General features: G+C 44.2%; 1 protein-coding gene across 2 annotated transcripts in view; it reads right to left on the bottom strand.

Moving 5' to 3' along the window:
* Positions 1–14,615, bottom strand: part of NCOA6 (nuclear receptor coactivator 6) — a 46,862-nt gene extending 32,247 nt beyond the window's left edge. For both annotated transcript variants that reach the window (XM_042800800.1, XM_042800802.1), the window contains exons 1-4: positions 14,566–14,615; positions 7,141–7,243; positions 1,555–1,707; positions 1,156–1,430 (exon numbers count right to left, since the gene is read on the bottom strand). In XM_042800800.1, coding sequence (XP_042656734.1) covers positions 1,156–1,390 — 235 coding nt within the window. In that variant the 5' untranslated portion in view covers positions 1,391–1,430; positions 1,555–1,707; positions 7,141–7,243; positions 14,566–14,615. The remainder of the gene's footprint in view (positions 1–1,155; positions 1,431–1,554; positions 1,708–7,140; positions 7,244–14,565) is intronic.
* Between the last annotated feature and the right edge of the window lie 4,427 nt (positions 14,616–19,042).

A 19,042-nucleotide genomic window follows, 5' to 3' on the forward strand; every position in this document is an offset into this window, starting at 1 on the left:
GTTTTACATTAGTTTTACATCTACTTCCAACTGTTTATAAGATACAGCTCAAAACAATGGTATTTCTTCACAGCATTTTTGCCTTATCCCAGTTTTTTTATCTCCCCAAGAGGTAACAGCAAGGACTCCAACAACTGATGCCAGACTCAAATGACTACAACTGGACAAAATGAAAAGAAAAGAACAAAGTGACAAGGAAATACGGTTCGGTTATTCAGAAGTCACAGGTTATTCTTCTGAGAAGGTATTTTACATTATTAAAAAAACAAGCAATGTAATGAACATTTTAAAACCTAGTCTAGAAAATTCGTTTTGTTTAAACACAAAAACTGCCTGCCTGAAGAAGAAAGGTGGATTCTCTTCATTGGACAGTGTGATTTCAAAAGACCACGCACTGGAAGAGCAGCGTGCTGGGACGGCACCTATAGTTACCAGGAAAAGCTTGGTTCACAAACAGCAGGAAAAGGGAGAGAGGGAGTATGGGCAATTACATAGCTTTTAGACTGCAGTTACACGACATCACGTCAAGTCAGATCAGCGCTGCTGCGGCCCCGGTCTCCAAAGCTCTTTTGGTTATGTGTTCCTGCCACCGCGCTTAAAGCAACCTGAATAGCTTTACCTGTTTCTACAGCAAACTGCACTAATGGCAAGAAATTAAGCCATGGGGAAACTGGCAGTGAGGAGGGAACATATCATTGGTCCAAGCACACTGACCAGGACCATCACAACACTGCACCCTTACTACACTTGAGAGTGAACCTATTCTCAGATTAACTGCAGTGGTTTAAATTGGATGGTTTTGGCAGTAAAAAAACATCTCCTGTGTGGACAAGTTTGGTTTTACTTGCCTATAACACAGCAATGCATAACAGAGGGAAATGAAAGAGGGGGAAAAAAAAACCACACAAACAAGTAAAACATGGGAACCGAATAGGAATAAATGAACTCACTAATGAAATCAGTCTTAAACAATAAAATAATTGCAGAAACTTGAACTCTGTGTCCTTGAGAACAGCTCCCAAATTCACTAAGAATAACCCAGCACATTTTAGTACAAACTAAGTAACTAAAAAAAATTATTTCTTTTTACAAGCACCCTGACTATGTAAATAAATATTTTAAGGACAGTTGAAAAATGACAAGAAGGTACATTACCCATGTGTAAAAGGCCAGGTACATTCTCCAGTATGATATCTAGTTTCTGCTCAAAGTCTCTGTCACCTATATTTCCTTTAAAAGCAACAAAGATTGTGGAATCCTCAGGAGCAGCCTCCTGTTTCAGTTCATCTTCCTCCAGTCCTGAATCAAAATCCACCTCTAAGTCTTCCATAACTGAGGAGTACAAGGAGGCATATGTATCTTTTAAGGTAGGCAGATCATCCAAAACCATTGTATCCAACAACGGGAGCCTGTCAGACGTTAAGATGATGCTTGGAAGGGGAAAAAAAAAACAATTATAGTAAGTATAATAACAAGTGAGTAAGCATAGTAAGTGTGTAAAGACATTAACAACTGCTTTCAATGGCACATAAGATCATTGACAGAAAAACCTACCGGGTGACCGAATGCTAGGGTCTGCGAGACAAACTGTGTGACTTTGAAAACAGTGGCCATTGCAGTATCCAAGCTGTTCATCCACTAGAACAAACAGAAGTGGTTTCCTGACAGAAACCTGCTGCACATGACTTGAGAAGTATTCCAGTTGACCTAAACAATAGTCAAGTAGAAAGGAAGGTAGAGAGGAACAAAAATATTAAGAAAATCAATTACATTCATCTCTGTATCGTACAGAGGACAAGCAAGCACTGAATACCAATTCTGCAGTGCCTGACTGCCAGGAAATTAGAAGACTCACAGCAAAATTTTAATTATGGAAAGACTGGAAAACCCCCCAAATTTAGTTTTAGGGACTGCAGATTCAATAGGCACTTCTTTGTCCAGCAAAAGAGAAGGAAAGCCACGGTACATTTTCCCCAGGAAAAAATTAGCATCTGACATATTTTACTGACATCCAATGAAATCTCAGGCATACCATGCCTTCTTTCTAAAAGTTTGTAAAGATTGGGGTGTTTTCAGCTGCTTATGCACATTACAGCCTGAAATTTGTTCCCCTTGTGCTAGCTCACAACTCCCTCCATGCCCCTGTTGAGCTTGGGTAAGAATGATTTCAGTAAATCAAGTCACACACCTGATGTTATTTTACTTTATAAAACGTCTAGACTTTGCAATAAATATCACCTGACATTATGATAGTAATCTATGCGGTTATGTGTACACAAATACAACCCACGATAAATGCTATCCCTACATCTACAGTGTAGATGTATCTCAGTTAAGATACACATTTTTCCCCTCCAACACAAGCTGTTACAAGGGCTACAGCACTAACTCCTCCAGGCAAGACTATTCTCACACTCAACACTAAGTATTGCTAAAGGACTAAAACCATCTACACCAACAGCCAAAGCTGTTGTCAAAACCAAAAAAGGGACTTGTTCCTGACCACTGCTGTCCAAACCAAATCAGTTCAACAGCCAGAACTGTCAAAACCTCATAACCTCAAAGCTGTTGGTATTCAGCACAACCCACCCAAAACATTTAGATCCCGATGACTTACCCTTCAATAGGATATAGATTGAGATTTTGGCAGAGGTTCAAATTCTCAACACAAATTAAAACCACAACTCTGAGATTAAAGGTGAGCCACAGATACTGGCTAGAAAAAAAAGCCATTTCTAATTAAAAAATGTCACTATGTTAGACAAGCTTAGATTCAGTCCTACATTGTTTGCACACTCACATAACATTGCTGAAGGGACAGTATTAAAATGAAGAAAAAAGGACTCGGAAGTCATAAAATACCCTCAGCTTTTGGTTAGGTCTCTACGCACACACTGTGCTTTTACAAAATACAGGGTTTTTTCTCCCTTGAAACCCTACACTACAATAGGCAGGCTAAACGGCATTAAGGAATAATCACCTATTTTACATATAGTTACTGCCTTCACACTGCAGCACCAGGCCTTCATTCTCAAACATGACTCAAATCTTGGATTAAAAACAAAGCTACTTCTGTCTCACAAGCTCTTCTGCAGTCCTGCAACAGAAAGTAAGTAAAAACGTTTCACTGTCTCTGGTCTATTTCCATAGTGCTCTCCTAAGTTACTTATTATTACTACGGGAATTTTAAAGGTGGGGAATAGAGACAAAAATTCATTCCCAGGTGAACATGGAGACAATTAAATCTTTTTTTACCTCCCAGACTCCTTGCTGCTAAGCTCTGTATGTAAATTACAGGTCTGAGTGTCTCTGGCATCTGCATTAAGTTAAAACTACTCAATTTCACGTCAGGTACCCAGAAAATGAGAATGACAATTAATAGGCATCTGTGAAAAACTGTTTTAATTGGTTTTCACACATAATTTCTTGGACAGGGAACTTCTTTACCAGAGCTGGCTTTACACCAATCAGGAGAGAATTGATTCTCCTTCTGCATCCCTACATCATTCATTACACATACACTGACTTCAGAAAGAAAGGAGCTGGGAGTCCTACACAAATAATCTTTTTAACAACCAAGCACAGTCATTCTGTCCACTGAGGCGAGCATCCTGTGAAATACAAGCACTATATTTTGAAGAAATTTACACAGAAAATTGCTTATCTGAAAATCTTGACTAAGCTTTTCCAGAAGATAAATCTCAGCTCAATATACAAGCTCTTATGTGTTGAAAAATCACAATTACTTAGAGGGGATTAGGTGTTCCACCCGCAGCAAGAAACACTGAGTACCTCTGACAATCCCTGACACCGAAGAAATAAAAATTTCTCTATAAGAACACAAACATTTCAATTTTTTTTTTAATGGAAATGTCTGAAGCACCCATCTTCGTGAAAGAGCAGAAGACTTCCAGGTTGCTTAAACTATGGTTTTAAAGATTTCATGAAAATGCTGCAGCTTAGACCAGATTCCACCAACCTCACCTCAACGTGCCAAAATCTGACAGGATTTGTTTAACCTATTGCCATTCATGAACACTATTAAAATATAGTTTGCTAAATCCTGAAGGACCACAGGCCTTGCTTCATTTGACTCAGAAAATCATAGGTCTGTAGGGAAAGCTTGAGTTAAGGAAAAAACCCCACAGACTGAGCTTTAAATTTTACTTTCCAGATAAGAACATGTAGCTACAGCTCCCTTTGTTTTTTGGTTTTTTATTTTTTTTGTTTTGTTTTGTTTGCGTGTTTGTTTGGTTTTTTTTTGCATTACACTCCTTAAGGGTCTCTGCTACATCCATCTTCCCTCTCTCCCTCTCCATTCCTGCATTCAGATATAGTTTATCTCCAGTATGACAGGAGGAAGTAATGATTTGTGAAATTTTTGTCTTTGGGCAGAGCGCAGCACGCCGTCCATCTCAAACCAAATGAATCCCAGCTACATCCCTTGTCCTAACAAATTCTGTAATTCCTGATTATAGGGTTGACTTCCATAAATCATGAGCCAGCACATGACCATAATTAGCATGTACCTTCACTCAACACTTTCACATAAACACAAAAAGCCTTTAGCATAGGCACACACAAGTAAAACTCTGATCATTCAACAATTCCTGTAAACTAGATGAACTCCCAGCGGGTGATGGGGTATCTCTGATGAGTAAGAACCATACCTGAATTGGATCTGCACGACCACAGCACATTTCATGAACCTAAGCATTAATGCACACAAGGCAACACAAAAAGGTCTCTGAATAATATTCTCCATTCGAAGAATACGCATGGCCTCCTTCCTGCCCCTGCACCCTGCTGTTTTAGTTTTCAACTTAGTATTTCCCATTACACAATTGTTTCTGGAAACTCAGAGCAAGTCCAGTGCTACAACGTGGCAACCATGTACCCATGAACCTGGCCTGGGACAGGCTACAGCAGCATAAAAAGTGTCATGCCTGCCTAGTATAAAGTTGGTTTTATCCAGTATAGTCTAACTATTAGAAATATTTAACTGAGGTAAGAGAGGTGAGGAAAAATTGCCAGATAACAGGACTAATAACCAAAATGCACCTGCAGCATTGTGTGGGGGTAAGGGGTAGCAGGGGATAGCCCATGAAGACCAGAGTCTCCAAACTGAAGGATACAGGGCACACCCTGGGCTGCTGGAGGCTAGTGCTCCCAGGTACACTCAGCATATTGATAAAACAATTGACTGACTCAAATGTGCAAGATAGAGGCTCTCCAGAGGAAGAATTAATGTAGGAAACAGCAATGCCACAGTCCAGTTCTGGGCTGATGGACAGCTGGGAACCCAGAAGGCAGCTCGTCATGCCGTGTGTCGTTCGCAACCAACAGCCCTGATAGTAGAAGTAAACCTGCATAACAAACCCAGTGCCCTGTGACTGGGCAATACTTAGAAAATCCCGTTCAGTCCCTGGGAGAAATGGGATCAGAGCAAAATCTGAAACAGCCAGTTGTCGCTAACTGGGGAGCAGCTGAACACTAAAGCCGGCAGGCTCTGGAGTGCCAGCATCACCAGATGGAAGTGCTGGTCTCTGGGGTTAAAAGAAACAAAGGAGGCAAAAACACCCAAAAACTGGTTATATTGGTATCCTCATCCTAGATCTGCTCAACTGATCCAAACTTAGGGTTATGTCCATTTGTTTCTTAAACAGAACTCAAAGCCTCTTCTGTTGCTTTCTTCTAATCATTGCACTACACAAAGCAAATAAACCAAACTAGACAAAGCCTTGTTAACTTGTCCGAGGTTTCCTGCCACACAGTCTATTGATTTATAAGCTGTTTATACATTTTGGGCAACTCAGAATAAACACTTTCACAACCAATGTCGCATCAGAACATGCACCCTCTCAAAACAAATATGCACGGAGCCCAATTAAATAAAAAGTATTAAAATCCCATTCTAAACCTGAAAAAGCACTCTTATAATAACACAGAAGACTGGAAAGGGTGAGAGCAGAAGGAAGGATGGCCTGATGGCCTTCACTAGCAGATGGCAGAAGTTAGCACTGAGCAGGGCCCTCACCCTTACACTGGCTGTTATTTCAAGCTGCAACAGGGAAGACAGAGAAAAATCAGTCCAGAAATGAGACTACACCAGTGAAGTTCTTTGGTGAATCCAGAACTGAGAGAAGAAAAAGTCTTTGACAGTAGTAGCAACATAATTTCTGAAGGATGCAGAACTCTCCCTGCTTCTGTCTCCATTGAAAAATGGTTTTCAAGCAACTTAATAGGAAAAAAAAAAAAAAAAAGGAAATCGGAAAAAAAATGCATGTCTTAAATAATACACTTGAAAGCTTTCTTGTTTCCTTTGTTGTACATATTTTCTCACTGGCACCTAAAGGCATTTATTCAGTTTTTCAGGATGGAGACAGAGGAGGTTTACCATTGGCAGAATACTGCTGAGAAGACGGCTTTCTTTTAATATGTAACATAGACACACATGCTCCCACCACACAGGTATACTTTTAAAGCGTACCACTTATAAAACCCAGAAACACTACGATCATGATATTGTTTTTATTGCAAATTTGTAAACAGTGTATTACCTTCCTACAATTCTTTCAACCATTTTGTTGCCTAGCACAGTGATCTTGGAGCATGCTAAATCTGATCAATGAGTAAACCGATATACACACAACCATTCTATGATACAAGATTAAAATAACATAATTGGTTTTGGCAAAAATACACAAAAAAAGACTTTTAAACAAATTCTAGACAAGTGTCATATTGTTACACGAGGAGATTAAATAGGGCTAAGAATCACAGTTATAATACAAAAGAATACCTAAAACTAAACTTAACAGCACAGTAAAATTTCCTCTGAAACAACTTAGCTATGGGTAGTTCCAGTAATTTGGAACTTCAAACTTCGGCATTAAAGAGGGCTAACACCACAAAAGTGTTTCAACCGTTCTCTTTAGGAGGTAGATCTGAGAACAGCTACAAAGTTGATGGCAAATGCCCGTAGTCCTCTACCGCAGTCTGAAAAGTCAGCTCTGGAGACAGCCCAGCCCCTCAAAAACACACACACAAACATCAGAGGCAAGGACCTATTAGTGGGACAGTTAGGAGGAGAATATCTAAGAGAGATATTCAAATGCATCAAATGGTTATTTTACCTACCAAAACAAATTCCACAACTTCAGTATTTTGTGACATGTGACAGGTCTTCAGGTAATTCCAGACTGGCAAACATGGTTAAACAGCAACTCCCAAAAATGTGATCCTGAAAGAAAAGCATCATTTTCATCGATGATGCAAAATAACAAAAATACGGAATATAACAGTGAGAATCTTGATTTTTAATATGCAGTTTTGCACCAAATCCAACTCTCTCCTTAGTAATGCAAAAAGCACATATTCAAATATTAACAGCAAAAACTGAGGATCTGGGAGAATCAACCTTTCATTATAGGCAAAAAACTGAACACTCCCTTTGGCTAGAAATATAACTTTACTCTTTTAAAGACTGCAAATTTTATCTAGAATAATGTATTTATTTAAGTCTTAAGATAAACTCTTCTAGATTAAATTCATCTTCAGAAAAGAGAAACTGGCACAATTAGGATGCACTTCAGCTCATCCTAAGTAGGTGTCTAAACCAGCTCAGGCTCAGCCTGTTCCAGAAACATGTTATGAGCCCACACAACCACCTCAGATGGACATTTTTATTGCGGGTGGTCAAAGCAGTGAGATGAATCCATCTCCAGAAACTGCTCCTGTTCACAGTCCCATCAGGTTGCACTCAAACCTCTCAGGATAATTAAAATGCAGCAGTAAAGCTAACGGCTTCAGCAAAAACAAAAAAACGCCCCTCAAATAAAGATGATTTATATTAACATCCCAGTGTTGCTCTTCAAGCAGATTTTCTGCTCACATGCCAGCCTGCTCATCAGTGGGGAGGGGGACTACCCAACAGCAAACTGGGGAAGCAGAACAGGGAAGAAGACCCTGAAAGAAGATAGCAAAGTTCTGCTTTGTCTATCTAAATGACAAAGTAAAATTGCTTTAAAAGCCTTACTGCTGTGCCACAGACTTTGCACTTCTGCCACCCCAGCAACTCGAAGAGAAGGAAAGAATGATTAAATCAGATCATATATGCTTTGTAGCACTTTTAATAGTCATCTGACACTTTTCAACCCCTGCTATCTTATTTCTAAATAAGCACTGTAATTCAAGAAGCAGTAGAGTACCAAGTAGAAGACCTGAGTGGTTAAATCATAAGCAGTAACTTCGCTGGTTCCAGCTGTATGCAAACTTGCCTAAATACCATGACCAGACACCAAGCTGACAAGCAAAATCAAAATCCGAAATATTAAATTTTAATATCATGTAGTAAGCGCAAGCCAAAACTAAAAAAGCTTTCCACGTTCTATAGCAGATACTGCAGCAGTTCTATTTTTTCACCTTTTTTATTATAGGATGTTCCACAGACTATTTTAGATGGCCTAAAACTGAGGCATGTAACAAACTGGCTGGTTACCTCCAAAGCCATGCTAAGAGTTCACATGAAGGGACGGTCCTTACCTGCCCAGTAAAAGCTGTTTCTAAGAAGGCCTCAAAGCTGACAGAAGTCAGCTCCCATTCAAACTATCCATGCCTTGATGAGGCAGGGGTAAGAGTCGACATTTGGCTGAAGGGTGGTGAACTGGGGAGAAAAATCATCTGAACTCCTTGGTGCAATGAACTGAGAGGCTTTTTGTTCCTCCAATTCTCCCTTCAAGGGAAAGGGTGACCCTGCCTCACCACTGGTGGAGGGTATGAGATGGTTTGTGGACACCCAACTGCTCCAGAGAAGAGAGGACTGGGAAAGACAGGCTGCCCTAGTAAACTCCGGTAAGAAACTTAGGATGCTCAGCCCAGGCTATGGAAGGAACTGCTGCCATCTCCATTCCTGTTGTACACATGAGATGATATCAAATTTGGTTAAGGAAAATAATTAATCAACATTGGTTCATTAACTCCAGCTTTCATTACAATAAATTATCTGATAAAGACCTTGGGAATGCCTAGAGACTGAACACCTGCCTTAGTAGACACCAATGAACCCATAAAAGCAGCCCTGTGAAGTGTTCTGGCTATGCAGAGTTCTGGTTAGAGCTTACATTTTGCCAAATGTCAAGAAAACAAAATAACTAAGTCTACAAGAAGACAGGCTTCATTCACTCATTCTGATACAGAACTACTCACCACTCTTCACACTGTTCTGCTGCACTCCCAAAGCCCTCAAGCATAAAACACCTAAAACCAAGTGTTTCCCACAAGGAGAAAATTACAGCTTGTTCTAACACATATGACCTTTTGCAGTGATATCTCGATGTATTTTGACAGCAAGTTTAGTGCAACATTGGTTTGTTAAAGTTTCATCAAGTTTGTTGACACCCCCACAACTCATGCCAAGCTGCAATGGATACGTCTCAACTGAGCCATTAATTCTTATTTCAAGAGAATTTGACTGACAAGATCATCAGGGTTACTTTAAAAGCAAGATGATAACTCCAGAACAAGATTCAACTGCAACTAAGTTAGCCACGTAGAAATTCCCACTTTTGGCAGTTGAGATACCAACACAAGAAGGCTGCCAGCCTTCTTCCTAAGACACAAGTTAACATGGAATCAGCAATTTTCTTGGAAGCTGTAGCCTACACAATGTAATCTTTGATCAATCATTTTCCATTAGCTGAAATATTAATTTCACATATTAAGGATATTCCCATTTGGAAGAAATACACCATAGCTTGTAACAGATTAATACTACAACAGAGCTTTGCAGTATGTAACTTTTCACAAAGATCCACTGATGCAATCAGCAAATATGAGATGTTATTTAAAATTAGATGCATCTTGACGAGAAACTGTATTTTATCTTGCCTTCCAAAGGCTGTGAGAAAACTCCTTTTCGAGTAGCAATCTACTCATTGTTTGTGTTGCGACGAGCTTTTTATTTAAAGTCGAGTTTAATGACTACCAAACCTTTCTGGGCTGACATGCCCCAGAGGTACTCCTTTATCACCAAATTTTCACCGAGCTTCATAAACGCCAATATAACCAGTCCAGGTATCCTTGTGATTACCAGTCCTGAACTAAGGTTTGACTGAAAACTGTACCTCTTTTTATTCTTCCTTCTCACATGTAATAAAAGTCTGGGAAACTAACTAAAGTTTTAAAAATTCTGAAATGTTATAGAGCATGAAGAAAAGATTTAAGCTAAAATGAACAGCTTAACACTAAACCCTTTGATATGAAAGCACTCAATAACATGGAGACTGTTTTCTCTGACTGAAACAAAATAATCTTCATATAACAGAAGTAGGTATAGCTTTTGTTAAAATCAAGATTGTGCTGAGTTTCCTGACTGTATAAAAACTTGCAGCTTTTTTTGTGCTGCTCTGGGCTTCCAGAAGAATCAAATGTCAAAAGTGTTATTTATTGTCACTACTGCTATTAAGAACCACGTAATCACTGGCCAACTTTGCACCTCCCAGTAAAACTAGGATGTAGCAGAACTAGATGGCAATGCATTCTTGCTGGGATGGGAAGAGCACCCCAAAACACCCTCAGAAGGAACATTTTCCCATCCTGCAACCAAAAGATGAGAAACTATTTCCTGTCCGGTATTATTCTTAATTGAGCCTCACTAAAAAGAAGGGTAACATTTTTGCCTTGGGAGGTTCAGCTCCTACAGCCATAGTCCCAAGACTGCAACTGCTAGCTCCTCAACTTCTCTGGGAAAGAGACCCATCAGAATTGCCAGTATGAGGCTTGTACCTCATCTCACTGATGGGAAAAATGACCTTGTTACAGATGCCAAAGCTTCCGATTTATCAGGAAGCAAGGAAGAAATAACTCCTCACATTTTCCTTGTCCTTTCCAGCCAGAAGGGAGGCTTGTGAGAGTGTGCCTGTGCAGATGTATGCACAGCACTGAGGCTTGCATCTAATTCATTCTCTTTAAGTACTACCCAGAAACCATGATAAGAAACACCATCTCATACCAGCTGCACAGTCTTGGTAGGTCATCTGATTTTAAAAAGAATAAAAATTATAAAATGAAAATTATATGCACAGGACTTGGAGAATTTAATAGCATGCATCTTTTGGTGGGAATAATTAGATCATTCCCTTTCATACACCAAACCTAATGCTCAGGCTCCCACATACACAACTCAGTATAAGCAACTTCCTGTCCCAAATTATCGGTTTACATGGAAGACAAATGAATTTAGACAAGGCATCATTCATCTTCTGTACTTTTCAATTTTCATACTAATCTGATCCAAACACCTGTGCAGGGTTATGTTTCACGTCTACTCACTGAAGCTGGAGAAGCAGGAAACAGTCCTCTCAGTACCAAAAAGACGATGGCTCTCACAATCTGTGGGGTCCCCCGCGCACCTCCCTCCCTCACCCCAGCTCCCAAACCAGCTACACTGTGCCATGCACTGGCCGCCTTTCTTTGTTCCAAAATCTGTAAGGAAAGGATATTTACTGTGACACAACCTCAAGGCTGTAACATATACATGACAGAATGCACTTCTCGTTTATATTTTCAATTCCAACAACAGCAATTTTTGATGGGTTATTCAGAGTGCAGGCTGGATGCTGTTAATAGCATCAAGTAATGACAGAGGACACACTGGACAGAAAATGACTCGCAATGGACTGAGAAAAACCCCAGGCTCTGGGACCTCTGGTAAACTTCCACTGCTATCCCTCTGTGTAATCCAAAGCTTAGATGAACTTTCAACTCCAGCGACATCACAGACAAAACATCTTTCCTTCCTTCCTTCTAATTATCCAGGACACTAGACAAACTGAGTTTCATACACCATCTCGAGACAGACCTTCAGCTGTCAACACGTACAAACTAAGGAACATGTTGCCTGTGTGGCTGAAACGGTCAGTTATCTGCAAGAAGTAATTCCCGCTGAAGAACATCAGTGATCCATCCTGGAGGGGACCGCAGAGTTCATAACAGCATCAAGACAAAACACAAAATATCCATGGCTTCAGCAGAGCAAAGGTGAGTTGGTCATCTGGCTAACAGATAGACAACATCTCACCCGGAGTTTGGCGATGCATCTTCCCTGCTTCACGTCCATGTCATCTCAAATTATTTCTCCTCCCACTTCTGCCCCTTAACTTTTCCCAACCCTATGCATTCTCTGTCATTACTTCTGCTCTAGCCCAACACTAAGGAACAAATTTATGCTTGAACACAGTTTTTACAATACACAGGATTAAGTCTTCCCGTTGAATGATCTACACACTAACAGGCCTTCTGCTCACACATTCTCTCTACGCTACAGCGTCTGTATTTCTCAATCGACCACATGATTTTGAAACAGACACCACCATCATGCCTTCTGCCCTTCAGAGGTACACTAGTGACCTATAAAATTTCACTATTCCCAATGCAATCAAAACGTTACAGCCACATTAACTCTTTGATATCTTCAGTAGCAAACCCTTTGCCACTGCAAATCTATTAAATTTAATGTGTCTGTGTAACTCAGTTATAACTCCAGCTTCCATTCGAAAGCAATCAATATTGTATTAGAAAAAAAAAAATACTGTAGATCTGCTTAACAGTTTAGTTATCGGTTTGAAATATTTAACATCTACTACAAAGGCACATAATCTTTGACAGTATCATACTTAAAGAGAATTAAGAACGGCATTACAATCATTCAGCAGAATTTATCTCTACATCCCCTGTATTTTCAACTACTTAAGCCACTGAAAAACGAAAACACTAACACTTAGTTTAGAGATGCACAGAGAGGGCCTGGATTTCTCAGGTTTCCCCACACACAGTTGTTTTTTATTTTAAGGAAACACCTATGTTTTTACTAGAATAGTGTAAAATCACTCAGCTGGAAGCCTACTGTAAACAACTCCTCCCTCCAAGTTCTATAGAATAGGACTTCTGGAGAGAATGGCTGGGGAGCGCTGCTGGGAGTTTTTCCAGCCAAAATCCAAAGCCTAACACAGTATCTTTTTGTACGTTTAAAATATTAAGAAGTGTAATTTCTCAATAGAAGATCAGGTTTGTGTGCAGACACCTCGTTTTATTTTTTCCTCACGGGAGTCAGGATACAGTATTACTGTGAGAAATTTCCTGGTAAAGCCAATTAGCTTGCAAAGGAAGCCATGTGGCCTGGTGAATATGTGAAGAGCACATGAATTTCTAGCAAACACCCTGATGTCTCGCTGTAGGTAGCACATTTAGCACAGAGGCTTGTAGACCTGGCCATTTTGGGTATGTGCCTTGAGACCTTTGTTTCTCTCTCCACAAGATGCACAGAAAAGCTGGGACTGCTTGCTATTGATGAAAAAGAGCTGCTAAATCCAAAAGTTGTCATTATTACACTTGGGGACCTTTTTCTCACATGGGAAATGCTGAAAGATGTTTCAGCTAAAGGACCAGTCATAAAGACTACAATGCACAATAATTACAAATACCAACAAGAGGCACTGTCTTTCCTCTAATGAAATTCAAAGGAGGAAGGTTTCGCTACAGTTTTCAGTTAGTGGAATGAGCACAAATCTGCATGCCTGGAAGCTGAGGGGTTATGAAGAGACAAAGCTCATAATGCTACAAGTTGCAGTCCGCTTTCAACACCACAGAGGTGAGTGACAGAAAAGCTCTCGGCTTCCCATTCCCCGAAGAAGTCTGAAGGAACTGGAACCTTGACTCTTCCGAGATGTTCTAAAAGTAGATGAAATTTAGAGAAATGCAGAAATCAGGCCAAAGGACTAAGTCACATAGCCTTTCTCTAACTATTTTAAAGAGGTACCGAGGAATTAAAACAAAAGCTTGGGTTCAAAGAAATATCAACACATCCTCACTGACATCTTACAAAGACGTCAACACCCACAAGAGGTCAAGGTGGAGAAACTAAAATCAGAAACAATGTCCTAAGTCGGCTGACAGCACCCTGACTGCCTTCCGCATCTAGCTCAGAAACGCTTTCCTCCCCCAGGAAATAAAAGGCTGCTCTCGCGTGGTGCTGCAGCCCCGAACGACCACCTCTTGGCCTCAGGCCGCGACCGAGGGCGTAGGGCTGATTCAGGGTTTAACAGGTTGCAGCAGAAGGTTGAGATTTGAGCGTCAGGGGAAACGGGGCCAGTCCAGCAGCCGGCTCGGCCGGGGGCAGCTCCGGCGCGACGGAGCGAGGGCAGGCTGCAGGCCGCGGCGCCCCGCAGCGCGCTGACAGGCTCCTGCCGAGCCGCCCCCGACGCCCCTCGGCCTGGGCATCCCGGCCCGGCCCGGCCCGGCCCCGCGGGGCGCTCCGCCGGCGGCGGGCCGGGCCCTCGCTCCGCTCCGCGCCCCGCCCCGCCAGGCCCCGCTGCCCCTTCCCGCCGCGCCGCCCGCCTGCGGCCCGCGCCCGCCGCCACCCGCGGGCCCGGCCTCGCTCCCCGCCTCAGCCGCCGTCGGCCCCGCCGTTTCCGGGGCGCCGCTTCCGCCCCGTCGCCCCTGTCACGGCCGCCGCCGGGTCCCCGCGGGCGGCGGAAAGGCCTCGCCGCGGGCCCGCCCCGCCCTCACCTGGCGCTGCCGCCGCTGCTGGCGGCCGCGACGCCTCCGCCGCCTCCGCCGCCGCGCCCGGGCCGCGAGCGCGCGCAGGAGGGGCGGGGGCCGCCTCGGCGGGCGAGGGGCGCGCGCGGGGCCGGGGGGGCGGGGGGGGGGGGGGGGCGGGGGTCGCGCGCGGGGCCGGGGCCGCCCGGGACACCCAGCGCAGGCCGGCGCCGCTCCGCCGCCTCCCTCCGCCGCCGCGGCACGTGACCCGGCCCGCCCCGCGCCGCCCGCGCGCGCCTGCGTCCGAGCGCGCGGAGCCGGGGCGGGGGGGCGGGCGCGCGCGCGCGCCCCCGCGGGTGGACGGACGTGCCCGCCCCGCGCTGGGTGTGTCCCGTCGCGCTCCCCCCGCAGCGTGGGGCGGCGGGCACAGGGGCCGCGGGGCGTGGGGCCGGCCGCGTGCGTGGGAGCGGGGGGGGGGGGGGGGCGGCCGCGGGGCTGCGCGCCCGCTGCTGCAAACGCGTGTGCGGGAGCGTTTCCTGGATGGAGTCTGAGGGAAACGTAATTGCGGCCTTTGGAGGCAATCGATAGGAAGCGAGGCTGTTAATTCAGAGCAATTTTAATTCAGAGGAACTTTCCATCTGCAGGTTTCGGACTTTATAAATATCAATGAATTATACTTCATTTAGTTTTACCACTGGGTAGATGGAAAAGAAGCCAGAGAGTGACCTGACACCAATTCAGCAAAGGCCACAATGCTGAATTTTAATTAAAAGTCTCTGGGTAATGAGCGGGCCCGCGGTCCCCAGCGCGCAGTGCTCACTCCCTAAAAAGACACTGCAGCGTGTGGGGGTTACAACAGAGGCGATCCCCACCAAACAGCTTGCAGGACACAGCCCTCCAGTTTGCCCCTTCGTACAAACCCGGATTAATATGAGAAAATATAAATTAATACAAAAAGACAGTGGCACTGCAGAAATGTCAGATTTTCCTCCTGCCAGTTACTGTTTTAAGCAGAAAGCTGTTACCTGGCAATGGTAAAGAAACACGTGGCAATTACTATTTCAGGCTAGTAAACCAATCAAAAGTTCTTTGTTGGAAAAACACTTTGGTCCTGCAAAAATACATATGATTGACGTCAGTAACTGGAGTAGGTTCTCCTGGCTTCAGGAGGGGTGGTGCAGGCCTGTGGAGCAGCACAGCTGGAGCCAGCTGTCGCTGACCCCTGACATCAGCTTTGTGCAGATTACTGCAGGATAAATGTCATGAAAAGAGGAAAAACGTTTTTTTTTTTTCATTCTGCAAAACCTTTCTTTAATTATTTAATACAATAATCCCACATCTCCTTTGTCACTATAGCTTGCAACACAGAAAAAAAACTTTTTTTCAAGTTGACATATAAATGCATTCCATCAACACTCCCCCCCTCAAAAAAAAAAAAAAACAAAAACCCAAAAAAAAACCCCACAATAATGAACATCATAGTTATTATATGACTTATCTTAATAATTAAATATTGTTGATGTGTGGAAAGCTGCAAGCAGATTGCTTGTTTCCTTCACATTTGCATGTCTAAAGCTCCCTGCCGGCAGACAATCATTGAGTAATTCCTTACTAAAGGATTGTTCTGTTCATGCCTTTTTCTATTTATGCCTTTTCCAGCTTCCGGGATAGGGACCCCGCCTCCAGGACCCCTCCGGTGTGTTACTGACAGGGGAAAAGCACTTCCCCAAGCCCCTGGAGACCCTCAGAGGTGTCAAAAGAAGGGCCGGGGTGTCAGTCACAGGGGTGGTAACGAGGAACGTTCATTACACCTGATTGACTCTCAGGGAGTTTGTTGGCATGAGCAGAATGCTTCCTGTGCTTTGCCTCACCCTGCTCCTGTCTGTTGAGACAGGCTGGAAACCCAAGGAAGCTGAGAGAAGATTTCTTCAGTGCCCGAGAACTGCATTTCTTGCCCACTTGTCTTCACGCTTTCCTCTATTTCAGGAGACGCTTCTAAACCCGACTGCATTTAACTTCCTCCTCCAGCCTGATCTTCCCCAAAAGGCTCATGCATTTCCCGCTCTGGTGCAGTTTGATCAGAGTGCTGCTTGCAAAGAACCCCCGTGTTTCCCACCGATCCTGCTGTGCGTGTCTTGCAAGGCTGTCCTTCAGGTTTTTTTGTTTGCTTGGTTTTGTATGTATTATCTACATTTATACTGGGCACATCTCATACACTGTAGCAAACAAGAGCAGGTAGAACGTTATTTTTCAAAACCTGAGTTTTCCGGAAGCACAATATTGAGGTATCTCACTAAGACCTGCCTGAGCCATTTAAGTGCTGTGACTTTCTGATCTGGGCTGGAGAGGTCCCACGCAAATAACCTTCCTGTGCCTAATCATACATGGAGTTTGCATACAAGCCCTTCCTTCGTTAGCAGCTTGGTGTGTCATACAACCACTTAGCACTGTGTAGCATGCTGCTTCTGGTGGCTTTTTCTCATGCTTCTGCTCACTGTCGGGAAAGACCAGAACTGGCACAAACTCCACACGTTTAAAATTAATCCCCATTCTCTCAAAATAGCTTTGCCACAAATGTAAGGAAGTAAAGGGAAAGTAGAGCTGAAGGGACACCAGGGTGACAGGACATGACCGAGAGCCCTTCTGAGGCATCTCTGCTTAAGACCAGCAGCTGGAGGAACCCAAAGTGGGTTTGCCACCCTGCATATTGCAGCTAGTGAAAGGCACGCGGCTCACTGGCCACCAATGTGTGTGGCAGGAGAGCAACAGGCACCTGACAGTGGTGATAAGGGAACAACAAGGTGTGGAGGACTGCAAGGGGGAAGAAATACAGGACAGCTCATGTACTAGCACCCTGGCATCCTGCTGCTTGCACATGGAGGAGCATCTCTGCAGCAAGGTGCACTATCAGCAGATCTCCAGAGCTGAGCACAGCCTGGATCCACGCTGTGTAGCTTAAACATTTCCAGATCTTGCCTGGTCTCCATACACCATAACCAATACAGGAGATTTTTGGGGGCTGGATCTGTCCCGTTATTCTGTGTGGAACCCTTCCATAAACGGACTCTCATTTTGGTTTGGATTCTGAAGCTTTGCTGCAAAACAAGTGATATGTACTAATACATGATCACCTGCAGAGGAGGGATACGTACAGCACACAAAGACAGCTGTTTGAGCTGCTTCATTGTCTGCAAACAGAACAGAGAAATGCATTTGAGAGCATAACAATCAAAATTATGGTTATATTTACATGCGTTTACATATGACACTATTTTCAAAGGAAAGGTATTATACAGAAAAAGTAGGTAGATTCACGACCAGCTTTAGATGTTTCCAAACTTAAGTATTATACAACAACTTGAACAAAATAATTTCTCCTCTGATACCAGTACAATACCTTAGAGGGAAGGAAGGGAGACCTGTTGCATTGCAGTCCCAATCACTTTTGATGTAGGACTTTGTTAACCTGTGAGTGTGGCGAGAAAAACAGAGGTGGGAAATTGTCTACAGACGTGATAGATAGGGTGGGGGTACACAGAAGTCATCCTCTCCTTCTCAGCTCCAAGGAGATAGAGAGGTGAGAGCCGCTGGGTGGGGAGCCCTGGCCGTGCTGGGGCCAGTCCTGGTGGATGAAGGGTCACAACTGCCAAGAAGCTGTTGTCAAATGGGATGTTCCCCCCAGGCAGCAGGGTCAGCTCTGCCAGGACGAGCTGCATCTCAAAATGCTGTGGCCACTGGAGGTCCCTTCTTGGACAGTGTGTTTCAGTGCTCAGCTCCTCCTACTCCATAGGCTCTTCTGCCCTCCACGCAGCTGTGTTTCATTTTTACCTAGTGCTGTGCTTCCCCAAGAACAAGCTCTGCCTGTCAGAGCTCTCTTTTCCCTGGTTAGCATGCAGATGTCCGTCACTGAAGTACAGAAGATCTTTCCAAAACCACTGTGATGTCAATACCTGGGTGCTACACGAGCTCTTCCTGCTCCACCTGATTCTTTACAAAACCTTACAAAATCTTTAGTGTTTTTGACGTGTTCCTGAAAGAGATGCAGGTTTCATCTCATGGTGTTTACCAAGTCCTGACTTCCCTTTCTCTCCAAGTCAGTGTCCGGGATCAGTCCGTGGAAGCCTGCCGAGTTGTGCAGTGGGTGGAAGGAGGCTCTGAGATGGTCCAGCCAGAGAGACCCAGCAGGCGCCTGGTGGGTCCAGCTCCCCCTGGCAGCCAGCCGGCTGGCTCCTGCTGAACAGGCGCTCTCGGACTCGCTGGCGCAGCTGAGGGACCCCTCGGAGAGACGCTGGCGGGGCTGCAGCAGAGCTGGAGGACAACAGTCATCATCCCTGAAGACTGGGGACCTGAACCTGCTGCCCCGGCTATGGTGCCCTCCCCTGCCCCTGGCAGCCCCCGCGCCCCAAGGCACGGAGAGGACCATGCTGCCGGAGCAGCTCGCTGGAGTGCAGAAACCCGTGGTGTGCCCGGGGCTGCTCTTCAGCTGGTCTCACACCCATGTCCGGGG

This window comes from Tyto alba, unplaced genomic scaffold (assembly GCF_018691265.1).
Source record: "Tyto alba isolate M040663 unplaced genomic scaffold, T.alba_DEE_v4.0 Super-Scaffold_33, whole genome shotgun sequence".
Taxonomy (NCBI): domain Eukaryota; kingdom Metazoa; phylum Chordata; class Aves; order Strigiformes; family Tytonidae; genus Tyto; species Tyto alba.